The 27,671-nt window shown below is 42.6% G+C and overlaps 1 protein-coding gene across 1 annotated transcript in view; it reads left to right on the top strand.

Annotated features, from left to right (window-relative positions):
- The window catches only part of carmil3 (capping protein regulator and myosin 1 linker 3), a 76,174-nt gene that overhangs the window by 5,196 nt on the left and 43,307 nt on the right, over window positions 1-27,671 (top strand). The window contains 10 exon segments of the mRNA XM_041949602.1: window positions 9,781-9,831; window positions 11,299-11,358; window positions 11,443-11,564; window positions 14,004-14,098; window positions 14,527-14,597; window positions 14,780-14,853; window positions 20,525-20,600; window positions 21,541-21,629; window positions 24,238-24,332; window positions 25,809-25,895. Coding sequence (XP_041805536.1) covers window positions 9,781-9,831; window positions 11,299-11,358; window positions 11,443-11,564; window positions 14,004-14,098; window positions 14,527-14,597; window positions 14,780-14,853; window positions 20,525-20,600; window positions 21,541-21,629; window positions 24,238-24,332; window positions 25,809-25,895 — 820 coding nt within the window.

Genomic DNA, 27,671 nt, shown 5'->3' with positions numbered 1-27,671 from the left:
TCATGCTTGAAAATGTCATACATGGTAGCTGGAGAAAGTGGAATATTTTAGGATTGCTTTCTATCAGACTTAGTCTTGAAAATAATTTTTCTGAGCCTGAAGGCTTAGGTGAGGCCTTCTTCTACCTTCATCCTCCCTTTCATGTGGATCCCTGCTTCACGGCTGAAGTAGCTTAAGCAGGTCAAATCTGAACAGCATCATCGTTTTCATCTAGATTCTTTAAGTTTGTGGGAAGAAGTTTGTATTCTGTCATCCATCAAGTTTGTACGTACTGTATCAAAGTCTTTGTTCTACATCCTGCGATTTCTTTTTGCCCCCTTTTCCCTCCAGAGACTGCTGGTATCCAGCTGTCTGTGCGTGTTGACTGTACCAGCCATCATGCTGCTACACACACACACACACACACACACACAAACACACAAACACAGGGTTGACTCCCCCCACCCATCTCAGACAGACACATGGAGGGCTCGGCATGACATCCAAACGGCACCCAGGGCAATGCGTTGGGGAGCGTCAACATTCATGTTTCTATCACGGGGCCTGCACGCACAAACACGCACACATGCACTCACACACACTCATGCGGACAGTCTGACATGTGCGGGAGGCATCTACGCAGACACACATGGTTCAGTGCATCAGGACTTGCCTGCGCACACACTCTTACAGCCATTATTAGATCACCCCATTTGAAGATTAGAGGCAACTCAGAAAACAAAGCATCTTCAAAGGCAGAGAGGAGGAGAGAGACAGGGAGGGGGAGGAGTGGGTGGGTGTGATGGTAGAGGAGGGGAGGGCACCCCACAAGGGGAAAAGGAATGGAGGAAGGAGTGAGGGGGAAGAGGGGGAAGGAATCTCTGATGTGCTGTGATGCCCCAGTTGCCGATTTGGTTCTTCCGCCACTTATTTATCCTGATCAGTCGCTCTGTGTTATCCTCTGTTGACTCTGCGGTTCCCTCACTCCGATCTAATAATGGGCCTATTACTGGCTGAGACTGCCACTGTTTGACAGTCCTGAGCACACTCGGGTGCTTCAGACGGTTATTTCCACTTAGGTTCTGTGGTTGTGTGGACGTCCCCCTCATGAGACTCCAGTAGGACTGAGGTTTGAGCTCGAGTCGGTGGTGCAGCATTTCCAGATTTAGTCGTCGTTGCATGCTCGGTGGCTGTGTCCTCTTTGGGATGTTCACAGCAGGACTGTTCTTTAGAAAGTTGGTGGAAGCAGTGTATGATAATGATTTACGGTCAGCAATCACTTTTAAAGACCTTTTATTCTGCACAAAAATCAATTATGCTCATTCCTCTTTATTTACTTACTTACTTACTTACTAACATACTTTCCTAAGCCCTTTCAGCATTTTAAAATTTAGTGACTGCTACTTTTGTCTACTCTGTACATGGAAGAGACATCCTTCCTGTATTTTATTCTTTTTTTTTTTATTTTAGCTCTTCCTTGTCTCAGGAGAGGGTTTAAAGAATTGACAGATTATAAAGCCCCATGAGGTAAACTTGTGCTTATGTGGTCATTACTGTAAATCTAATCAATTTGACTTTAAATTTGTAGCAGTTAATACCATTGCCAAATGTGTATGCTTGGCTCACTCAGTGTTTTGGGACTAAATAAATATAAGTAAATAAAAGTAGTGGAAAGCTCACTGGTTTCAATATCTGCCTCATGCATCATCAGCATCTTTCTCTGAGATTTCTCTCATTTTCTGTAACTGAGTTGTCGTTGCTTGTTAATGTAATTTTGTCGCTGTTGGTTTTATTTTTTCATTTTTTATTGTTGCTATGCTTCTATGTTTCTTTTAGTCCTTGGGGATCTGTAATCTCATCTGCATGAATTAGTGCTCTCAATCTTCTCTCTCTGCATCTTTTTAATTATTGAATTTTATCGCTCTTTGGAATTGTTAAATTTCTTCTGTTCGTCAGCGCTCCGTCCCGTGTAAACCACATCACTGACTTGTGCTTACCTGACTTGTCCAGATCCTGAGGTCATTCAGTAGTGCTAAATTCAAGTCTGCATAGTCAGGATTCTTATATAAGAGAACTGACATTGAAGTGGCGTTTAATGATTTTCTCCAAAGTTTGATGGTGATGTCATCATGGTCATTATTTTAAGATGCTTTTCAAACAGAGGCATACAGTTTGAAAGACAGACATTTATCGGGCAGAGATGGTCCATGAATATACACTATTGGTTACATTATGTGTTTACATTGTCCAGTAATCCTTTTTTTTTTAACTGGGAAAAATCTTCTTAATGTCTGATATATTTTTGTCTCTTGGTCAGAATATCCGGTGAAAATAATTCCCGAGTCAGATCTGAAAGTATTCCGACTCGACTGCCTCTCTGATGCCTGCCCTCTCTCTTGCTCCTCTCCTGATTCGGTGAATTAACACTTTATTTTGACCAGACCAGAGTCGGTTGTGATTATTTGAACAGTGGAAAGAATGAACCAAGAAGGTTTTGGTAAGTTTTACTTTGTTTGTGTCGAGTTTAAATCAAGTGTGTCTGTAAATGGAGTGTAGTGGCTTTGGTGAGAGAAATATTTCATCTGTTTCTGGTTACATAAAAAGGATCTTACTCTTTAACAATAAGGAATTCTTTCCATAATGTTACTATTATAACAATCTGAGCCTGTCAGTGGTAAAACCAAACACTTTTAATGGATGTGCATTGATGGTGCACAAACACCCAGAAGGATTACATTTCAGCCCGTTTCGGCTACAGCACTCTGCTTCAATACTGGACCAATTTCAAAAATTGTTGTCTCCATTAGTCAATTACACACTGAAACATGGTAATATAGGGTCCATGATTAGATAATATTTGACCGGAATTCCTGCCGTTTGTCTGGGGACCGACGCCAACGGAAATGAAATGTAGGTCAAGCTGAAATATGCAAATAATTCAAAACCACAGTATAGGACATTATTTTATTTGTTTATTTTGCAATTTGTAGGTATGCAGATCTTTGATAAGACACATCTTTGTTGAAATAATATGCCAGTACTATGTCTCTTGTTGTATTGGTTTTTCCCTCTTCTGGGCACAAAAAAGATATTCAAATGATTGGAACCAATGTGTGTGTGTGTTTTTTTTTTTTTTTTTTTTTTAAAGGAATAATTGAATGTCATGTTGGGCCAATTTTGACAGCCCTGTATGATATGACAGATGATGTTGCCTTTTGTAAATGGCCACTTTTTCCATCAGTGAGTATCTGATAGGCCTGTATGATGTGAGGAAAATCTGTGCAATAACACTGGTCAACATTGTAATGACGATGTGACTTCCGATGAATACATTTTGAAGTGTGCAGATTACAATATGTTTTATATTGCTGATAACAATTCGATAAAGATTGTTTGTTTTGGTATCGTTGTAAAACTTGGTATGTAGAAATGAATGTGATGTTGCTATTATTTTAGCATTTAATAAAAAAAATGTTCTAGTGAAAGAACAAGATAGTAATGACAGATTTAGGTCCATGAATTCAAAGATTCATAATAGATTTCTGCCCTTGAATGCATCGTGAAGTTCTGGTTGGTACCCATACGTTTGCTGTAATGTAGCAATGTAGAGTGGAGAATTTACAAGATGTGCCTGAATGCACCTTGAAGTCCCTCCCCCTTTGTTTGCATGTGTGTCAAACTCCAGCAGAGGACTGAAGCAGTGCAACCATGAACGACACCAAAACACTGTAGAGACTCTCAACGTAGTTTTTTAATACATGACTATTTACCTGCCATTGTGTATAGCCTATCGAGATTTGCTCGCCAAATGGAAAGTCTAACTGCATTTGGCTCTTGGCAGGTGGTAATTTTGGGAGCATTAGTGCATATAAATTAAAATTATTCTTTCTTTTCATCTCGTTCAGACAGTCTTTTGCAATGTGTTTATCGCTCACGTTCATACAGCAATGACAATGAAATTAGGATTTGTTGGTCAGCACTAGTATATGATCACATGTTTTTGACGGGATGGAAATCTCCCGTCAGTCATGTAAAATGCATGCTCGCTCTCAATTCACATTTCTAGCATCACTTCAGTAGGTGGACTAGCTAATGGTAGCATAGCAACTCATGGCCAGAATAGCTAGAGGTAGATGCGCAGGAGATGTATTCTTGGGCCCTGCTGTTCCTTTTTGTTGCTCTGCCTCCGTTTGACCAAATGAAAGGTACTCCCTTGTGGTTAATTAAAATCAAACTGCTAATAAAGACAGGAGAACCGTGCTGTGCACACTGTGCCCTCTGAAAACGTCAATAATCATGGTAGTAATGGCAATAGAAGTTGGCGCTACCACACTGCATACCTCCACATCTCTACTTGCGATATTAGTCTTAATCAATTTGTGGTCATTGCGTTAGATTGTTGTCATATTGTAATTTACTTTCTCAGTGAACTACTCTCCAGGATCTTTTCTCATGTATTCAATTACTGATTCGCTGCATTTCCCAGAATACCTTTTGAGAACTCTGAGAGAATGTGTCTGAGCATCTTAAATTTGTAGGTGAATAGAGAAAGATGGCACACTGCCAAGCAACAAAACTGCTTCAAATAACGTGGAAGATTTCCAAAGGCTCTTTTCTTTCTGGGCATTTATGACTCAACATAATGCAACCAGGGAGATGAGATTCGAGGACGGAGAGTATTTTTGACTTTTAAGGTCCAGGTCCAGATTCATTTTGTGCTCTACAACTTCGATTCCAGAAAAGTTGGGACACAAAAGTACAAAGGAAATATATTTAATGTTTGACCTCATCAACTTAATTGATTTTTGTAAATATCTGCTTATTCTGAATTTGATGGTTTTGATAGGGGCTGCAAAAGGGTGAAAGTTGTGGAACGCTCCAAAAACACCTGTTTGGATCATTCCACAGGTAAACAGGTTGATTGGTAACAGGTGATAGTATCATGATTGGGTGTGAAAGGAGCATCCTGGAAAGACTCAGTCGTTCACAAGCGAGGTTCACCACTTTGTGAGCACATGATTGTGAAAAGGATGTTACTGCATAAGCTTGGGTAATAGATGGTAAACACAGTTCATTTGCAAATCACTGCATTCTGTTTTTATAGAACTTACATTTGGATTCAGGGTTGTATGTGTGTGTCAGGGTTTAATTAAAATTAAAAAGACAGTTGAGCCTGCAGGACAGTGAGAAGATGATCACTGGGGCTAAACTTGAGCCAATTTTTAACCCTCTTTTGGAATACTTGATTTTTATCAAAAACCTGTGGGTGGTAAACGAAGTCAAATTGAAAGTCATAAAATACTAATAAATAATCAGCATTTTGAATCGTGAGACTGGGCCTTGCCTTCAGCTCAGATGCCTCTCTGTTGCAGAGGGACTTAAACTGCATTGAACGGTGAAACAAAGCGTACAAAGCAGTAAAGCAGAGACGGCCCGTGGTGGCTGCAGAATCTTCTACTCCTTCAGACTCTCAACAACACTTCCATTTGTTTGTGTAATATGCTTGCGTGATGGCGAACATTACCACTGCGTCATCCACAATCTTCTTTTCATGGCTTTTCGCTGCGAGCTGCTCAGCGTGGAGTCATTTTCTCTGCGAGCGTCCGGGATTTACCATCTGACGGTGCGTGGCGAGCGCTCTGTGCTGTAATTAGGACTGTGCTTTCTTTTGATTATCATTACACATGTTAGTAGCCTGTGGCGGAGAGGCTGTAAAGTGTGACTGCTGACCTTCTCTTTTCCCCCACGAGAAGGCGAGAACATCTGAATGAGTGTGTGTGTGCGCATCGTCAGTGCTGAGAGGCAGCTCAGGGTATCTTTACCTCTATTTTATCTGTCCATCCTATTCATTTCTCTTTCTCTCTTCTACTCCCTCACTCTCATTGTCCTCATGCTCCTGTATCCACCCCTCTTCTCTTTCCCTTCTTTCGTCCATCCTTTTGGCCTCTGCTACACTCACTGCTTGCATCCGTCTCATCCAACATTCTCACATTTGCTCACATTTTTAATTTTCCCCTCCCCTTTTTTCCTCTCAGCCCGTTCACCCAATCATGACCTGTCTTCAGCTCTTATTTCTCCTCTATAGACACTCTGTCCCATCTCTTTCTCCCATCTACGGTACAACCTTGCAACCCCTTCCCATTATCCGTCTCCCTTTCCCCGTCTTTTTTTCTTATTTTAAGAGGTCCTTTGGGTTTCACAGCGCTCGCTTTGCTCTCTCTTTGATTCAGACGCATTGGTCTTTTTATGAGAGAATCTGGAACAAGATGTGTTTTTGAGCTTTGCATTTCTTTCCTCTCATTTGGTGCTTTCTCTCTGTCTCTCTCGCTCTCGCTGTCTCTCGCTCTCTCTCTCTCAACCACTCTAAAGTCCACTTATAAAGCTGGACCTGGGGCATCTGTGCTTTCAAACCCCCGTCACTTACACACACACACACACACACGCACGTAAGCTGACAGATTGACTGATGGCAGGGTTGTGTTTTTGTGATACCCAGTTCACTTGAGTGATGGTAGCTGACTCTGTGTGTGTGTGTGTGTGTGTGTGAGAGACACACGAGTGTAGTCCAAAGTCAGCTTAGCAAGCTATTGTGCATCATTATACGTTCATACCAGTCAAAAAGAAGTGTGTGTGCTGTTCTAGCATGTCGGACTTATGCTAATGTCTGTATCGGAATGTTTCTGATTTTACGCTGTTTGTGTGTGTGTTTAAAATGCCCTTGTGGCCGAGCCAGAAATACCGCAGGCGGCCAAATCTGGCACTGATCCTCAGCCTGTTCCCTCAGAGGCAGCGCTGCAACACACACACACACGACCCAGAGACACACTTTGATTTGCACCATCTCGTTTGAAGTGCAAGACCCAGAGCCTGACAGCTTATGATTAATATAAGCCCCCGCCCTCTGCCCTCTTGGTTGCGTGTGCATGCAAACGCGTGCATCCAGAAAGAGATAAATTTGTTGTTTTCGTGCACGTACGGTACACGCACTCCCTCTGTATGACACACACTCCCACCCTGCCCTCGCAGCCTGCTTCAGGGGCCGGCTGGCTTGGCAGGCTCTTTGAACTAGTGCTTCTGACACTGTGCTGTCACAGCAAGGGCACCTCTGTACCCCCCAACCCATCATCTTCACCTACCAGTCTTTCTCTCTCGCCACTTCCTCATCACTTTTTGAGATTGTCACCTGCTGTGTCCTTGGCTGACCAGGTCAGAAAAGTCAACCATCTCATCTTGGAGGATTTCCTTGGAGGAAAACGAATCTGTGTGCAGCTTTTAGGATTTATGATTGATCTGTGGAGAAGGTTGCCAGAATGCCACATGAGAAGAAGAAGTCTTGGTTGTGGCTAGTGGGGCTTGACTTTAGAAGGCTAGAGAGAGAGGAACAATTTTTTGTTACTTTTGCAAAACCAACCTGGTTCAGATGGTTCATTTATCTACAGAGAATGATCAGGATTTTTTTTGGGGGGTTAACGCTCCATCCAGCATTAAAATGTTAAAGTTGTATTAGCATTGATATTGGACAATACTTTTAAAAACATTTTATTTTGGTGACTGTGAAAGCTGCATTTTATGGATGAAAAAAGGTGGCTATTAGTGATGACTGCTGTTTGAGTGTATGCTCAATGAAGTTAATGAGGTGAAACATTAAATATATTGTCTTTGTTGTGTTTTAAATTGAGTATATGTCAAAAAGGATTACCACATTCTGTTGTATTTATCTTATACACAGCGTCCCAACCTTTTCAGAATTGGGGTTGTAACTCTGTCTACAACAGCCCATGTATGAAAACAGCAGCCCGTTCCATCCTCTGTCTGCGTCCTCACAGGATGCATTCGGTCACATTGCCGAGTGTAGGCCACCAGCGTTTTTGACAGCGGTCAGAGTCAAACGCACAATTAAAATGGAAGTCAGACTTGCGTGAGATGGATGGCACTGACCTGCACTGTGTTGACACGCTGTAAAAACGAGAAGCCTCCTAACAGAATAGATCCTGCCCTTGGTATTATGAGGGACAGCTGGGTTCAGGGAGGTTGCAGTGAAGGGACATTTTAAGTAGCTGTTGCAGTTGCACTCAGGCTGAAACCACGTATCTGGTATATGTCATATATTGACTAAATATCCCTCAGAATTTTTTGACCACTGCTGCACATTCCCTATCCAAATAGGCAAAAAATAACCATCTTAAGTATTGATACTTCAATTGGCTTTAAATGATGTATCAAGAGAGAAGAAACCACACACAACAGGGCCTGTTCAGAATCTGAGGATCAAATCAGCAACCGTCAGAGAGCCTGCATTATTGATGCCTCTGTTTACATGATGAGACCTTCTGTCATCTCGCAGGGCTTTTGAAGGGAGAAGATGCTTCTGTCTTTCATTTTCTCACCATATCTATCTCTCTCACCTCTCTTTTTCTTCTTTCTGTCTGCCTCAAGGTCCCATTACACTTCCCTCGCTCCTTGCTCCATTTATATAACAGAGTTTTCAAACTTGTCAAGGAGCAATGATTGGACTAACAATCTTCTGTGTCTCCACCAGCTTAGTGCGAGTTTTTTTTTTCTTGGTTGGGTCATTCTGTCTCCTCCTTTTCAGTCCCTTGTTTTCATTCCTCTCCCTGTCCTCGGCCTCCTCGCTGTGGGAGTCTGTTATGGATGTCTATATAGTTAAGGCACAGGGCTGATCTGTGAGGCCAGCCGGGAGTTGGTGTAGTATACGAAGACTTCATTATCAGGAGAAAATCTAGTGTCTCTGTCCTTCTGTCCCCTCCTCTGTATCTCCCTCTTCCTCTCTCTCTCTCTTTGTATGTTTCATTTTCTTTCTTCCTCTCACTGCCACTCAGCAGGGCGCCATTAGCCATTCAGCACAGAGAGGCCTTGAGGAATTGAAAGCGACAGAGCAGAAAAAGAATAGAAAAACTGAAACGGGAAGGAGACATGGGAGTTGCGAGAAGGGAGGGGGTGAGGGCAGGAGGAGGGGACGGAGTGAGGTGTTAAGGCGGGAGCAAACCAGACAGGACACTGTGGCACACAGGGGGATGGAGGGATTAGGGATTAAGGAAGAAGATGGGGAAAATGAACAGATTTCCATGGAGATGACGTGAGAAATCAGAGGAATGACGGGATGCAAGGGAGAGAATTATGGACAAGACAAGAGTGGAATTTGAGCCAGCAGAAAAAAGAGCAAAACGAAAGCGTGGCCAAGAATTGGAGAAAGAGCTAGGGAGGGATAGGGATGCACGGTGCATGCATGGGGTATGCTAATTGCAGATTTTTGAATTATGAATGAGATTAATTACATAGGCAGATGTGAATTTATTCACTTTTCCCTTCTCTTACTTCACCCCAGACACTTTTAAATGGTAATGCCTTTCTTTTGCCAATAGCACACCTCTCTTTCTGCTTACTCTTCCCATCTTCTTTCTCTTCCCATCTCATTTGTCGTCGTTCTCCTCCTTCCTCTCTTTCTCACTCTTATCTTTCCATCGCTTTTCTCCCTGACGCAATGAAGCATCTGTTGAATTTGTGCTACTTAGCTCCATCAACACAACTTAGCGCGATGAATCGCACTGTCATATGACTCTCAGTCTCGCCATAATATTTCTTCCACACACACACTCACACACGCTATCATCATTAGCTTGCTAATGTCTAGAGTGCTTAGCATGACTTACGAGCCATTGGGATGAGCTGCAGAGATGATTTCTCTCTTTATGGGGTGTTTGTGCCGTGCTATTTTTTGCTGCGATTAGCATTTTGCATTTCCTGCTCTGTGACAGAAAAATGAATGTGTTCTCCCCTCAGGTCCTGGCAACATGGAGGCTGTATCTCTTTGCTGTCAAAGTGCCCACCAAGGTAAATGTTCCCCCACTCTCAGTGGAATTTTATGGCTTTCGCTTGCCAGCCTTGATCTCATGGTAATTCGCAAGAGATGTGACAAAAAAGCAGCTTTCAGAGCAGGAGAGAACAGATAGCGATGATGACTGTGGTGATGATGTTTTAGAATGATAGGAGCTATGACACGCTCAGAGTGAAAATGATAAGGCGGCAGGTGGCGTGAAGTCAGTGGCTTAAAGCAATAGTGTGACATTTTGGAAAATACGCTTATTTGTTTTCTTGCTCCCAATTGGACGAGAAGATCAATACCACTGTCATATTTTAATAAGAAGCTGCAGACAGCAGTTGTTAGCTTAGCTCTTGGTATTTTTACACTTTGGTATTTGCACAGAACAAACAAGATACATGAACAGAACATGTTAATTAGTGAGTTTTAGAGGTGCTGATTGGTGGATGTTCCTCCCTGTTTCCAGCCTTTTTGCTAAGCTAAGCTAACTGTCTGCTGGCTGTAGATTTATACTTACCATACAATCACAGGAGTGGTAACAATCCTCTCATCTACCTCTCACCAAGAAAGCGAATAAGCATATTTTTAAAATGATAAACCACTTCTTAAAGGATAATTCAGGTTTATTTTAACTTGGGTCTTATTTATGTGGTCTTTGCCATCATTTTTTAATTTTCATGCTAGCATTGTACACACCAGAATAATTTCTGGTATCTGGGACATTGGGTACATCACTTCAACGAAGTCCGCAAGGGCAAGCAACACGAGTGACAGGCTGTAAATAATTCAGCAGTTCAAGTCCATTTTCTTTGTTTAAAGTGTCATGTGGATTCCAGTTGATCTATCATGGCATCTATCATGGCATGGAGAGTTTGTTTTGAAAATTTGGAAATGCTTTTCTTTTCCAGACCCAGCAGTAGTTTCTCCGTGTCGGCCAGATTTAAGGTGTCTCTGGAGGCATGTGCAACATTAACTTGTATAACATTAGGTTGTTTGTCCTCGACACAAATGTTTGGTTGCAAGTGATCTGTTGCACAAAACTGCCATAGGTGTATCTGACTTTTGCTTTGGCCAGGATTTATAGAGTTGTCGCCAATCCTGTCAATCCTGTCAGTCGTTGAAACTGAAGCTGAGCGCACCCAAAATGTTAATAATCCCTCTTTGCACAGTTGTGTGCGCAACTATAGTTAAGTACAGTAGGTCTATGTTTAACCACAAGTTAGTCTGTACCCTGAGATTAAAGTTTACTGCTGTTCGCCTAACTTTGGGGTTTGATTAAAACATGAATGTCTTGCCCCAACTAACATTCTTTAAGTGATATTGCTGCATTCCCCCATCTCAGTATATTATTTGTTGAGTGCAAAATAAGTGAGGGTCAGACCAAGAAAGTAAAAACCCAAGTTCTAAGACAATGTGATTATTGTATAAAAACAGCTCATCAATGTGGACCACAGTGATGTTTTTCTGCTTTTTTTCAGATGGAGGTCACCTTCAACTTCTTGGAAATCCGAGCAATGAACACCTATCCAGAACACCAGGTGACACACTTAAGTTAACTGCTTTCCTGCTGTTTCATAGCAGTATAAAGTATTGTATTGAAAAACTGCCATGTCCATACACAGGTTGTTATCGATACAGACAAGACTACATACTCGCTGAGACTACAGTCCCAGGACCAGCTGGATCACATGGTCAGCCACATCAACTACGCCCTCTCCCGAGTCTTCAACAACTCCATTTACGCGTAAGCATCTCCGAGCATCCTCGCCTCGAGCGGAGAGACAAGTCTCTCTCTCTTTTTATGTTGTATGTGCTGAGGAGCGAAGACAAGTTGGCCGACGTTAACAGCACTCGACAGTGCGTTGGCAAGTTGGCAGCTTCACTTTTCGGGCAGCTTTCCTCTTCAGCAGCCAAATGCATTCTTGTATCGGTGTAGTTTGCATCCAACCCATTTCTATGTCACGGTAGACTATAAAACCCAGCAATCCACTAGGATTAAATCAGCCAGCTGACACTGAGTAGGCTGTTACCTGAAGGCATTGTGTTGGCTCTTTTTTCTTTTTAAATCAGCTTATTTAGTATAAGCAGTGAGTAGCAGAACACACAGTCACTGATGGAGCAATTGACTTGTGCCTTCGTTCAAAAGGTCTGTCTTACACAGTTCTATGTCCTCTGCACCTTCCGGAGAGGGAAGTGCAGAGGGCACACACAAGAAAAGACAGGCAAGAATTCAAGTTGTAAAATGTCTTGTCCCACGGTCACGTGAACGTATGGGTGAGCAGGCAAGCAAGGCAGAGTGTATTCCCACTCTCTTGCGTCTCATCTGAAATTTCTAAGAGCAATGGGATTGACTGTGCTCTGACTATTGACCTGCACAAGGCTATCTCCGCACTCTATCATCTTTCAGAATGGCTCTTTTCCATTAGGGCCACGCCAGATGATTGCTTCCAGTGAGAACATTTAAAGAGAATAAAGAGAGACGGGAGGACAGAGGGAGGGATGCTGTTGTGGGTTTGATTGTGCAGCCTTGTAACTGATTGGTGCCGCTGCATTGAAGCACATAATGCAGATAGTGCCAAGATAACGGGCACATACATGCACACTCCAGGGGCGGATGATGATTGTGGAGATAAGGTGGGGATTAAGGTCACGAATGTGGTTAGGTGTTGTGTGTTATTTGTTGACAAATGGGATTAAGGGTGGTGTGTGTTGAATGCAACAGTATCGTGGTGTAATCCCATCAAAAAGCCAAAGCAGGTACAGCACAGTATTATATGCGAACACAGTATTTACTTTGTGATTGCAGTCCTTACTCTTTCTGGATGCTTTTTGTTCAAGAAATATTTGAAAGAAAATAGTCAGTAAGCCAAGGAATCTGCTTCTTGTCCCTTCTTTTCACATAATTGCAGCGGTAGCTTCAAACAGCATCCCAGGGATCCGATTTTACAGTTAATGTGTTATTTATTCACGACCAAAGCCGTGTCATAAGCATTTTCGGCATTGGAGACGTTCACTTTCCATCTTAATTCAGACTGGAGCAGCTATAATCAATGAAAAACAAGTCTGCTGCAAATTAGCAGCTTGCCAATGCAAATAAGACCATATTACCATTTTGAAGACATTATGCATATTATTATGTGTTTCGTTTAGTAGGCATAAGCTAAATTTGGTTCTGAATCTCTGTAAGTCAAATACCCTTTTGGTAGCCTTATTTTACGAAGTTGTCTGAGACTTTATTTTTATTTATGTGTCTCGCAGGAAGAGTGCTCGCAGGTAGCAGGAGGGTTATGACCAGCCTTAAACTAGCGTCTCTGTCTCTTGGGCACTGAAGTGCTCCACTTATGCAGCTGGGAGTTCAGTAATATTTACCAGCCATTTTTCCCCCAACCTGTAATTGGGAGCAGAGGCTTCCTAATCACGACATTGCCTCTATCTAAAATCAAGGTTCAAATATGGATAATGAAAATACTGATGATGAAGATAATATATTCATCCATGCTAGCAGATGAATGGATGCTAGTCTGTTTGTTGGTTCGTCCACCAATTTTGCCCAGACTGAAATATCCCAATAGCGATCTGATGGATTGCCCAGATTGCGTTTTGTACAGACATTCATGGTGCCCAGGTGATGATGAACAGCTGTTTTCAAATCCTGGCACTGTGGGCATCCCCTTGGACAAACACCTTTGCTGTGTCTGTGGTGCAACTCGTTCCTCGAGACCATAGTTCCCCTCCCATGCACACATTGCTAAACTCCACCACCCCTCTTCTCTCTGTTTGTGGCACAGGTTGCATGCTATCATTAGCTAGCCCTCCTTTACAAATCACACACTGAGTTGTGTCACTTGAGCCAGCCCAGATAAACCCAGCTGGAGGAACTCTTCATGGTCTTTTCTGACTCCTGTTTTGCTTTGGCTCCTGCAGTTTCAGACTGCAGTGACCTTCAAAAATTGTATTCATTTCCTACCTCACATACCTTTATTGCCTCAATGAGCTTTGTCTCACAGCCACTTCTGCAAAGGCTGATTGTGTTTGTAAGTGGGCCAAATCAGCAGGCCAAACTACAGTAACTTCAAGCTGTTCGCAACGTCTTTGCCTCACGTCTCACCCTCCGTGCCCAGCTTCAGATCTTCTGACTGTAGACTCTTGTCTTGTCTGAACCTCTTCCCCCTTTGTCTTTCAGTCCTCCTATTTGTCGAGCAGAGGGAGACCTGACTGATGGAAGTCGCAAGTTTTCACCAAACTCTGAATCGTCGTTAGAGCCCCAGAAAACCTGCGGTGAGCTACATTTCTGTTTATTTCGCACCAAACACACAACTGTAGAGACATATACGCAGTTGCACTTCAGTCCATCCACTCGCTGACTCACCGACTCACACCAAATCATGTTGGAGACACATCTTTAAGTGGGTCAGAGGACCCAAAGTTGCTGGATGCACTTCCCCTTCTCCTGGTAATCCTATTAATCTACAAGAAGAGCTGCAATACTTTCATCTCACCTCAATATTTACAGCCAATCTCTCTCCCTCTCTTCTGACTATCTGGGTCTCGCTCTTACTGACTTCCTCTTTCATCTCTGGCCTGCACTCTTTCTCCTTTTCACTCCTTCATATGTCCTCTGCATATCTTTATTCTATCCTTGTCATTTCTTATCAGTAATGCACTGGTTTTGATTGATTTGTTGTCTTGTTCTCTCCATCTATCAGGAGGTTTTTCTGAGACCTATGCAGCTCTTTGTGACTACAACGGAATTGGCTGCAAAGAAGAAGTGCAGTGGGTGAGGACACTGTTCAGGCTGTAGAAAAGTACTTTTTTGGGTTCTTTAATATACTTCTGTCTTATGTACAATTGTGGAAATAATGGGATCTTTTTTATGTAGTTGTCCCACATCTCTCTCTCTGTTACAGTTTGTTTCTTTTTCTCTCATCTTTCTTCTCTTTCTCTCTTTCTTTCCTCCAGGATGTTGACACCATCTACCACTCTCAGGACAACAGAGAATTCAATTTACTGGATTTCAGCCATCTCGACAGCAGGTGACATAGTTTACTGCCATCTTAACCACACCCAGGCTGATTACAGTATGCTTGCATGCACTGATTGGAACGGCACAATCTAATCACATGTATGTCAGACTTGGACAGCAGCGGTACACACAGTGCAGCCAGAGTGTGTGTATTGACTCTGGACTCCAGCACATTGGATTTGAAATGAAGCAATGAAAATGAGAGTAAAGTGCTGACTTTCAGCATTCATTTAAGGGTGTTTACATCTGCATCAGGGGGCATTTATAGGACAGAAAGTAATTGGACAAGTTAACACAAAGTCATTAGATTTGATATTTGTTCTGTTGCAGTCAGTGTCTGGCTGTAACCCACAAGCATCAGCAGACATTTGGCATACTCCTTTGTGATGCTTTGCCAGAGCTGTACTGCAGCCATCTTTAATTTTTTTTTTCTGTTTTTAGGGGCTTTTTTCCTTCAGTCTGGTCTTCAGAAAGTGAAACACATACTTTGCATTGGGGTTTTTTTGGTGCCTGACTTTGCCAGTCAAGAGCATTCCACTGGATGGCTCAGTGTGGTATAGCTCAGTTTAATGATGGGTATAAATATGCAAATGTTTTTAAAAGGTTAAATGCTGGACACAAGATGTCGTACACAAGGACACTCTCAATGTATGAGTGCCGGAGGTTTCAAGTTTCTCCATCATGCTTGTCTAAGTTGCATATTAGACACAAAACCCTGCGGGTACGTACACACCTTCCCTGTTTGGTCTGAACTTTAAGACTTTTCAGTTTGATCCAAACCAAAAGTAGAGGTGTGAAATCTCCCCCCGTACCATGGTTCAGACCAAACAGCCGAAGCACGGTTTGAAGAAAAAGAGGGGGCCCTGGTCCAGATCAATTGGCAACGTGGTTTGGTTCCTTCGTAGTGTGAAAACTTTTTTTTTCTGGATGGTTTGGACATTCTGACCAATTACAGGAAGTTCTGGCATTATATCATCAGAATCTGAAAAGGGAAAGTTCCACAGTAGCACACGGGGAGAGGAGGAGACCAAATCTGGATGAGAGCGAGGGGAATTAAATTGACAACATGCCAACGCCAGACACGCGCCCGTCTACAAACCAATCGATGTTGAGAATAGGGAGACGCAGCCCGCATAAGTGATGAAGACAGAATGGAAGTTTGTCGTGTAGAGCGCTCACAATGTGAAACCAAAACTAACTGGATCGAATGTATACAGTATAACAAAAATGCTGGTGGAAAGTTTTCTGGAGTTAAGCTCTCCAGTTTGCTAGCGGTGGTCTCTGGGTGTTGGTGTATGTGAACCCATCAAGTTCGCAACACACCAAAACACTTCACCTACATCTTTTACAAGGCTTGGATATTGCACAAGTCACTAATTCTACCCCAGGAATTATTACGTTCAGAATGTGCCCAAAGGCTTCACTACAGTGTGTAAACGTAATACACAGTCATGGAGCTACACTTTGCTCTTGTGGAACAGTTCTGTCTTTTCCAGTCCATCAGCATACTGAGGGAAACCCATAATGTCACAAACAATGTACAAAAATACATTTTTGTAATCTGGAAATTTGATTTAGAATTGTAGGAGATAAGAGATTTTATCTGAATAGATTTTTCCCCCCACCCTTACGCACAAGGCATTGGCAGGAGAGGTGCACAAGGACGTGTAGCAGAATGCTGGTGTAACTTGATCATGAATTCAGTCAGTGTCGCACTAAATTATTGACTGTTCTCTTTAGCCTTCTTCATTAAAGCAATGTGATGTGCTTCATCCTGCCAATTCAGTTTGTTTGGGTGCATTTTCCTATTCAAAAGTTGTTGCTCTGTTCCATTTCTTACAGTGCTTAAGGTGTGTTTGCTGCCCCCGGTGGCTGATGCACATGTCGTGGGACCTGTAACCAACATTTGAAATGTTGTTTCATTTCAAATCCACTGTGTTGGTGTACAGACCCAAAGCAATAAAAACATATCTTTGTTCTAATACTTTCTGACTATGCGGTACTTTTGAAAGAGTTTTCCTGCTCATTCTGCATCACGATGGTTTGCAAAAATGTTTCCCAGACCATCATCTGTCAGCCCTGGTCTTATCTGAAATTAGAGTGGCTGTTTGTCTAACAAGACCCTCCCTGGATGAAATATTGAGTGTGTTAGTCTTTCATTCTCTCTCTCTGGCTTACTTGCTGTCCTATGTCTCTGTTCAGTTTTGTTAGAAGTCTGGGAAGATCATAGAGGAGGAGAATGATACGCTTGTCAGAGGCAGAATCCAGGGCTTGGAAACAGCTGTAAGATGCCACATGTCTTCTCCTGTAACTCCCTGCCGGTATCTTTTTTTACGTCCCCAGTTTCCCATCCCAGACATATTGAGGAAGAGTGTACATATCGCTCGAGTGCTGCCAATCACAACAGATTTGACGGCTGACAGGCAAATGGAGAATTCAACCTGGCTGACTTGTCTTTTGTTTGAGGAATGTTTTGTCCTCAGAACACCCCAAGGCCTTTGGAATTCTTTCTACTTTTCGATGTAGGAACAACAGTTTCGACTGGAGAGGCTACATTCGCACTTAAAAATGCATATCTCATTGTAGGAGCGAAGCCTTGCTATGCTGGTAAATCAAATAGCCATTCATAGAAGAATGATTGCAGCAGCAACTCATGAATATATTAATGTCTTTCATATTGAGAGCCAAAATCACTGCATGGCTGTTGTTTTTCCTCCTGGTTTTATATAGCGTGTGATAAAGAGAAAGCCGTTGCAGGGGAAGCTGTCTGCCCATGCTGTTTTTTAACATATTGTTCCCTTGAGCCCACAATCCAACGCTAAAGACTCACTTGCGGCTCTTCTGCAGAGGTTGTATCAAGTCAAAATTGATAGAGGAAGCAAGGATTTTGCAGAAATACACTTGGAATCTAAAAAAAAAAAAAACAGCGCAGGGGAAACAAATCAAGAAAGGGTGCAACTGACCGAAGAAAGAATCTAAGAATCGGTCTTTCCATGATCGTGGGCCAGTTACTATTTGTGGGGCATTGCTCTCTTCCTCTCCTCCTTGTCCTTCCACATTTCCATCCCCTCGATCTCCCCCGATAGAGCCCATCTACTGTTACCGCGAGCGACAGGGCCATGCTTTTTCTGCTGACGGCTGTCCATTCCAACATCGCCTCCACTCATTCCTCCAGACTGAAAGCAGACACCTTTTTCTCTGGCCCTGTCTCCTCCTCCTGTTATCCGCTTCCTGCATTTCCTACAATTTCATTTTCCTCAGTTCTCTTGTTCCGTCTCTCTTTCTCTGACCCCCCCCCCCCCCCCCACACACGACACACACACACACACACACTCTGCAGGCTGAAGTCTAGAGATTTTCTGCTGGCATACATTTTGTTTGTTTAGTGTGTGAGAGAGGAATTGTAATGTCTTATTGCCCCAAGAACTTCTATGGGCACCTCTTTGGCTTGACAGTCACTCCACACACACACACTCACTAATAAACAGCAGTCTGGATGCAGTGTCCAACTTTTCTTCCACATTCTGTCTGCGTAGTTGTGTTTGTTACTGAAGCAGGACAGCAGCTCCACAGCTCGCTGCTACCATCTGCCTCACCTGTCACTATTACAGGACCTGAGTCTTGGTCCGTACAGGGTTAGACTGTGGCATTGATTTATTACTGCACAGCAACACATCCCCAGAGGGATGATTCCTGATTTTAGTGTCGCCTGACCTTTCACTCTTGTGCCACCAATCAGGTCAGAATATCTCATTTCCATGGCTAGGATATTCTCGCAAAGTGCTATAAATATTCATCGTCCCCACAGGGTGAATAATGTTTTTGAATATCTCACTCGTACACAAGAAATATGAGAATCTAATGGGCGTATAGCCATGAAATTTACTGAGCATATTCATGCTCCCCAGTGGACACTTCATGACCTTCCCTCAACTTTACCCACAAGCTATTTAATAATCTAATAGACTTATTGCCATGAAATTTTCTGAGCACTCTCATGCTCCCAGGGAGACTTTGAGTTGAATGACCCCGTGACCTTTTCTCCAGTACCACCTCAGGACAAACTCCCATCTCTCATCTCTGATTTTGATATTCTTAGACCTCACCAGAAATAGGCCTAAGCTGTGCATATTGGAAGCTGTAGCAAATGTTGGAGCCTTTAGGCTTTTCTAGAAAGTCTTATTTAGATCGTAATATAGTTATCTTTATGCTATGCATAATTATTGAATTACCCAGCCAAAATGGATGGATGTGAGCAATGCACGCTCGAGCTGTTTTTTTTTCTTTTTCTTCACTACCTCATCTGGTGTCTGCTTAGGTGGACACGCTCACACATGCACAGTCCAAGCATGTAGTCTGCGTGGTCCTAACATTTTGGCTGAATGCAGTTTTTTTTTCATGGGCAGGTTTCATTGTTTCTGGACAGTCAATATGAAGGCTCAACGGGTTAGCTTATCTTAGCATGAAGAGTGGAAAAGGGGAGAAACCGCTAGCCTGACTCTGTCCACGGTGACGTAATCCACCTAGCAGCACCTCTAAAGCTCAAGAAGTACTTCCTGGAGTCTTGTCGTCACCTAAACCTAAATTGATCTGCGCGAAGGAGTAAACAGCGACAGATTGTCCCGCTGTGCCACCGCGTCCTCGTCCTCAAGTCGACACATGAACGCCAACACACACTGCATGACTGAGTGACACATCACAGAGGTCAATTACATGTCCTGCTGTCAAAACCTGAATCAACAGTCAGTGTCGATGATGAATTTTGACACGTGCATCATCCACACACACACACACACAGACTCAGCTGCGTTAGTCAGAATAGACTGGTCTGACGGCTGGCATGGTAGTGAAAAAGGAACACAGCCTGTAGCCATTTTACTCCTCTGAGATACACTGTAATGTCCTGGCTATTGCAGTTACTGGCAAGGGGACCCTTCCTGGCTAGATTACCCTCTTTCTTCCTCTCTCCACTTTGTATTTTCCCTATATCTTTCTTCCTTTCTTTCTCCCTCTCTCTGGGCTTATTCTCTTCCTCCGTGCCTTCCGTCTCTCTGTGTTGCTGCCTGTTTGTCAGATGATGTATAGCAGGTAGGCAGCAGTGTGGCTTTAGTTGGACCTCGGAGGATTCTAAAACTCTCTCTCCTCCCTCTTTCTTTCTCCGTCACAAACCCACAAAGGATGGTCTGTGGGCTCTGGGTCTGTTTATGTAGCAGTGGATGTACCAGTGTTTGAGGTCTGTAGCCGGGATCAAACTGTGGCTTTATTGAATAATCCACTGACCCAGCCATCGATCTTTACATCTCTCTCTCTCTCTCTCTCTCTCTCTCTCTCTTTCTTTCTTTTTTCTCTGCTTCTCCTCAGCGGGGCTGCAGTATCAGTCATCTGTTAGAAAGCGGCCCTGCCCATAGTGTTCTCCTTGTCACAATGATAAACTGCTTTTTACCAAACAGCGAGCAAAGAAAAAGTTTGGCCCACGATAATGTGAATTTATGGATCAATGACATCAAATGGTTTTGAGCAGATGGAGTTCGCTAATTTAAAGTTTGGAATTTTATCTCTAATGTGTGTGTGTGTGTGTGTGTGTGTGTGTGTGTGTGTGTGTGTGTGTGTGTGTGTGTGTGTGTGTGTGTGTGTGTGTGTGTGTGTGTGTGTGTGTGTGTGTGTGTGTGTGTCCATTCCAGGGACTTGGCGGTGATCGTGGCATCCATCGCATACAACACCTGGTTCACCAAGCTGTACTGCAAAGACATGCGCATAGTAACTATCTTCTTTTTAATCTTCCTCACTTTTAAAACTTCTTGCCAGATGTAGACTCTCAATCATTTTTCTTCTCTTCTGTCTCTCTGCTGCTGTGTGTTATCAGATTACATGTTTTGGATCAGATTGGTTTTGTTGGTTCAGACTGGTTGCATTGGTTTCAGCTGCTCAGTTGGCAGACTGCAGTCCAAATGTGTAGAAAGAAATCTGTCAAATGATGGTTCTGGGATTTGTTAGCACTTTCTAAGTCAACTTTAATCATTTTGCTGTTGGTTTATTACCAATGCATGCACATAAATCCTCACTGCAATGTCAGTTAACATGTTGAGATTAAATCCTACATGAAAAACAAGTTAAGAAAGCAAGACTGAAAGAGGACAGAGTCAAGTTACCTTCGACATAGTTTTATGTATCTATTTAAGATGATGTCGATCTTCATTAAATATTCAGAATATGCATTAGAGTAAGTGGTATCCATCTGAGGTGAACCACATGAAAATTGTCTGTTCAAAAAGTTAAACAAATAAATATTTGAAAGGTATTGAATGTATCCATGTATGAAAGCTCCTCAGAACTTGGTTTTGAATTTAAAAGATGCCTTGTGGAAGTTTCTTGTAAACAAACAAAAGTTCTGTTCATATTCAGTGTCACTCACAAAAACAAATGTGTGGATCCCTAAGGTCAACCGACTTGTCAAATGCCTTTCCTTCCCTATAAAACATCTGTAAAGCTGCAGCAGCATTGTTAACGTCTAGCTTTACTTGCTGGCGGTCCTCAAGATTTCTAAGAGTTTAGCGCTCAAAAAGCCGACAAGTGGTGTCAGATTTTTTTATCCGCCCACGTCAAACCAGTGGGAAAACAAATGCAGTATGTTGATTCTTGTTCCGTTTGAGATGGAAGCCTCTAGTCACCAAGTCTGTGTTGTTTTGTTTGTCTGCAGGGGTCGGAGGTGGTGGACCAGGTTCTGCACACAGTCAGCAAGTCCAACAGTCTGGAGGAGCTCACTCTGGAGAATGCAGGACTCAAATCGTAGGTTTCCTCTGTCGTCAGCCCCCTCTCAAACACTCCACCTCTCCTCTTTAGTCCTTTCCATTCGCTCCGGTCCTTTCTTTGCTTCTCCTTTGCTTGTATCTTCTCTTCTCACTTCCATCTCTTTCATCTCACCTCTTCACCCTAACTCATCTCACCTCTCCACTGCTCCTCACCCTCCCCTCCTCTTCTGGCTTGACATTTCCAATTCTGTCTCTCCTCCCTTTTCTCTGCCTCTCACCTCTCTTAACCTCTGCTCTTTCATTCAATAATGCTCCAATAAAGCTCCCTCCTGTTTGCCTGTGGCGGGGTTTATTGTTTTTCCACTGAACCATTAGTGAAATTTTGGGCTTCACCTGGCAAGACGTTTCACCTTCTACGCACTGCTTGTGTCATTTAGCAAAGCTAGTTTCCTTATTGAGCATTAATTGAGATAAATTGGCCGCCTCAGGGCAAGATGATTTACTGCAGCATAAAGATAAAGTTACCAAGTTTTTGTACTTTCTCTGTGCTAAATTTCTTCCAATAGAGAGGGCACTTTTTATTCAAGGCTCTCCGCAAGCACTGCACCAAAACCCGACAGTGATGTGAAAATAATACCCAAATACCTTATACCAAGTGAGTAAGTAGGATACTCAAATAGTCCTGCATATGACTGACTCCCACTGAAAAACCGTTTCTGATGTGTGATTTGAAATATCTGATTGAAAAGATTTCAAAGGAATTTGCAAGCACAAATATGAAAGTACAGCACGGTAAGAGAAAATGCGAGTCTTGGATTCATAAGCATTACCTGCTCTTGCTTGGAGGAGATTTTTCTCAAACTGAAGGGGAATCAGACCAAAATACATCCATGTGAACTACACTAAATTATGGTTTTAACGTGACTAACCTGCGTTACTTAAAGCAATAATAATAATCTCATGGAGGTGTTGTCAGTAACATGTTAGCAAACAGTTTCCCATTACACATCCGGCAGACGCACAGCAACATTAGCATCATATTTCTGTCCACAAAGTATTTTAAGTCCAGCTCTTCTCCATACGTGCTGGCTTGGCTTGACTCGGTTTGACTCTGCACGTCAGCCCAGCGCAGCAGGGTGGATGGAGACAGCAGTTTTTTAAATTGGTCCAGTATTGAGCGAGAGTACTGCACCTGGCAGGCATGAAACGCTCTGCGATGTAATCCCTCCATACGTCCACTAAAAGTGTTTGTTTTTGTCACTGACAGGCTCGGATTGTTAATCTAAGTGTCTGACAGCATTATGGAAAAAATCCCTACAGAGGTCCCTTTTTCTTACAAAGTAAAGTCCATTTTGTTTAACCAGAAACAAAGCCACCAAACTTCATTTACAGAAACTGTTTTTTTCATTGTAAAACACGCTCCATTCAAACTTGACAGAACCAGAATATAACTCACCCGAACCTTCTTTGTTGTTCTTTCACTGTTCCATCAATCACCACCAACTCTATTGAAATAAACTCTCAATTCACTGATTTAGTAGAGAAGTGAGACAGAGGGCAAACATCAGAGAAGCAGCGGCGGGGGGAAACAACATGTAGAGCCAGAATATTTTCACTTGTAACTCAAGAATTTTTTACCAGACATTATGACTAGAGAGACTTAAATATGTTGGACTTCAACAGATTTCTTAGTATAAAACGCTAATTACCACATAAAGGACACTCTGCTCCCAGTCAGCGTTGATGAAGTGACAGGTAGTTGTGATGTAGCTTTTTGTTGGAGATGTCTGGCAGTCGGTGGACAGAGCTAGCTCGTCTGCCCTGACTAGCTTGACTTTAAGATCACCCTTCTCAAAGTGTTTTTCAATGCGTTTAGTCACAGTAGCTCTTGATGGCCGATAATATACTTGGGCTCGAGGTACTGAACTAGCTCTTTGAATCCCTCGCCGTCTGCCTCACTAATGAGCGGCATGTCGGTCTTGTCCTAAGTTGATTGCTTTTAAAGCCACCATCTTTAGCAATGTTTACTATTGCAATGCTTATTGGTAGCCAGCTACTTATCATCATGGATTTTCAGGCTGATTTTATGATTTTGCTTGAACACCTTGCTTTTGAACACCTCAAATAAATTAGTTCACAATGTAATTGCTATTGCAAATGTTAGCAACTTAGCAAAATTGTTGCTTAAATTCGGAAATGTCTTGTCATAGAAGACCAATCTTTCACCAGTCTTTCAATACTTTAACTTTTTCGGTACGTTTGCGATATTTGTTGCTTAAGACTCTGTCGGTGCTGATTCCCAGCTCCACCATGTGTTCCCACCCCAGGTCAAAAAGACAGTGACTTTATTGTGCATTTTTAAAAGCTAAGTCATCTTTTACTATACGTGTGCATTTCAAATCAGCTTCCTTTACGTTCTACATTCACAGCACAAACGTACTTCAATTCCATTAACATTTCTGCAAAGTCACAAAAAAGCAGCCTGAGTCAGAGATCATTACCGAGAGGTGCAATGGTGAAACTTTCAGGTTCATTCGACTGAATTAGGGAAACCTCTCCAGCAGATTTCTCAGTCTTTAACACCAGTATTGAGCTACCGGTTTTCACAGAGAAGTTAATTTTCCTTTTAAACATTTTGTCTCTAGGGATTTTCCACAGAAGATGGCGTCGGCGCTGTCAGAGAACCCAGCCTCTGTGATTCACTCTCTCAACCTGGCTCATAACACGCTGGACAACCAAGGTAGCGGCCTGGACTGTGTGAACTCTTTCTCCCTGCTCCTGCTCTCTCTCTCTCTCTGGACAACCCTGATTGTTCTTTGGCTTTTGCTTTGCTGCGGCTTTTGTTTACCCTCAAAGAATTCAAAATCAATTTCTGTCTTCACAGAACCCTTATTTTCTGTCTCTCTTTGTATTTCTCCTTTTCCTCTCTCATCTGTCTTTCATGCTATACGTCTATGAGTGGGCCTTCTCCTTAGAGAAAGCTTGTATTTTTCGATCTCGCCCACAACCCGCCGCACAAACTCTTGTAACCTCTCATGCTTGTCCGTACACGCACATATAGAGAAACGTACATTTTAATTCCGTCTGCCTTGCTGGTGTAGCATGTTAACCACTGTGCACCTTTCTGCTTTGTTGCATGAGTGCGAGTGCACAGGGAGAGTGTGTGTACATGTGTTTGTATGCCAGAGTGAGGGTTTGCACGCATGCCAGTATCACTCTTTAGCTAATTTCTGTCCTCCTGTCTGACACGTGTCACTTCCACTCACTTCAATAAATTCTTTGTGCTCACACTTACCGCCCTCTCTTTGTGTGTGTATTGACAGTGTGCAGACTTACTTTATTGTGATTACAGCCATGAATGTGCTGCAGCCTTCACAGTCATCACAATAATAATAATGTCTCACTAAAGGATGACCTTCTGTGCCTTGCCTGTTTGCAGCAGCTACAATGTGTAGTTTTATGCCTTTCAAAGTAAGAGTTCCATACATACAAAAGTCAGGCAGCTGTAGGGACCAGGAAACGAGGTTTGGCACTATAATGAATTCCATTTTTAATAAAGCTGAGCGGTTCATATTATTATCATCATGGCTGTAATGTGTTTAATCAAACTGCAGAGCTGAAACTAGCTGTTATGTAATCCAGCTTGGCATATGGTGTTCGTATGAGTTTGTCTCTGCACTGGGTATGTGGGAGAAAGTGAGATTGTAAAGTATGTTGGTGTGATGTTTTTTTTTATCTAGCTGTAGTGCACTTGTGGGTACATGTGTGTATGTTTTGGAGGGGGTGTGTTGAGAGAGGCTGCATTTTAGCTTGATGTTATGTGAAAAAGCTCTGTGTGGGCTCATTACTCTTCAAGAGCGGATAGGTGGAGGGCTGGGAGTAAAGATTATTTTCATTAGTCAGCTATTTTCTCAATTAATTGATTAATCGTTTGGTCTTGTTTTGTCCAAGCAACAATTTGCAATTGACTTATCAGAAATAGCTCAGAAAGCCAGCAAATATTCACATTGACATTCTGGAGGAACTCAATCTCTGCCATTTTTAATTAAAAAAACAACTCGAGCATTTAATAGATAGTCCAGAGTTGCTGATGTTTTTGCTGTCAGTAAAGTCATCAGTGAAATGTTTTGGCTCTGTTTGTTTTTAGGATTTTAAATGAGGCCTTTATCTTCTCTCCTCTCTTTGTCTCCCCCTCTCCACCTTCCCCTCATACCAGGAGTCTCCAACCTGATTCAACAAGTGTGTCGCCTCAACAAGGGACTGCGCCTCCTCAATCTCTCCAAGACCTCCCTCTCCTCCAAGGGTAGGAGGGCTCCTCCAAATTCCAGCAGCCTCTAGTGGTTGGCCCTGCACACGAACACACATTTTTACTGTTATTAAAAGTAAATGACTGTCCCATTAAATTTTGGAGCTGGTACAAAAATGGCGTGCCTCCCTGAAAGACACTTTCGCAGAGCGGAAGCTTTCTGCTAAATCTGGGTTTGAGCCCATGTTTTTCTATTCATGAAACACTCTCTCAAACCACAGCGCTGCCCCAAATGCAGTTTTATTTGGGCTGGCATTTACTCTCATAGATAAACAGACCCGTGCATGTACATTATGATCCATCTACCAAATGATAATCAGGTCAGAATCATAAGTAGTTGATCTGTTTTTTTTTCCTCTAAAATCCTACGCAGGAATTAGTGCAGTGTCCCAATTCTATTGCTTTTATCCCAGACAATACAACTATCCACTAGTATAACAGCAGATTCAAGAGTTTCATATTGATACGGATGTAAACCTATACATTAATAGCCTGATCTTGACAGAATTTAGTTAGTTTAGTTATTTAGTCTTGTATTGTAGAAGAGGAGCTGCCCTACAACCACAAACTACAGATTTGTTCAAAACCATCTTAAGAAAACAATCTGACTTTTGAGCGTCTATTTTACCGTAGAGGGGAGGTGAGCCTAGCCTATGTCAGACAAGGGAGATTTCTGCCTTCACAATGCAAGGGATTATCTATTCACCTCCATTGTATTGTGCACTGATTCTGGAAAGAGATGTTGAACTGCACAAACAAACAGAAAAAAGCCTGCCGCAGAGAGACAGCTAGCTAAAGAGGTGGAATCTGGCTGCTGAGATAGCCACGGCTAGCCTTTACTGAAACTTAAAATACTTTTACTGGATTCATTTTAGCTGACTGTTATTGTGTGAACCATCAGCCATCTAAATGAGATTGTAGCTGAAACCACTCATTGTGACGGGAAAAGAAATCGCAAAAAAAAATTTGTTATATTGATTATAGACAGAAAAGTTTCTTTTCCTAAGAACAAGACAAACATGCTAAAAGAATGTCATTAAGCCAATTTCTTAGGTTCGGCGGCATTATTTTGGGATCTTAAATAACCAGCCCAAAAGGCATGAAATGGATGTATCATTACCTCTCTGTCTGTTCCACAGTTAGCTGGCCAGCTTGAAAACGAAGCCCTTTTTATCAACAGCTCTGCCTCGGCCGTTACTGCTCTCTGCCTTTGTAGGGCAGCATAGCTGAGGAGGTGCTGAATGTAATTATAAGGCTGAAAGCGGAGTGTTTTATATACATGCCACAAACGGCGACCTCGATACTCTGTTGGTGTACGTTGTGAACCACACGAGGTGCGATTTTGAAAGGCAGTGGGTTGACACAGTGATTCAGGGGGGATACAGTGATGGCACTGACCTTGAATAGAGGGTGTTGGTATGACTTTGCAGGGGCTGAGCATTTTTTGTTGAATATTTATAGATCTCTCTCCCTCTCCCCCTCCTTCTGTCTGTCTCTAAAACACCTACACAACATATGCCGACACACACACACACACACACATTCATACCCCATCTCTTAGATGTGATCAGACATGCAAATAGGCAGCTATATCACGCGGGCTGTCACACCCTTCCTCCCACGCACACTTGACATCGTCACACGGACCGGATGGCTTCTAAAAGTCTCCACTTCCAGCTGAATCAAGCAGTTGATGGATGGATGGAGGGGGGATTAGACGCCCTGTCCCCTCTTCCCCTCATTTCCCTCCTAATCGCTACAAATTAGGGATGA

This window comes from Chelmon rostratus, chromosome 12, assembly GCF_017976325.1.
Source record: "Chelmon rostratus isolate fCheRos1 chromosome 12, fCheRos1.pri, whole genome shotgun sequence".
Taxonomy (NCBI): Eukaryota; Metazoa; Chordata; class Actinopteri; order Chaetodontiformes; family Chaetodontidae; genus Chelmon; species Chelmon rostratus.
This window is presented reverse-complemented; position numbering and strand designations above follow the sequence as displayed.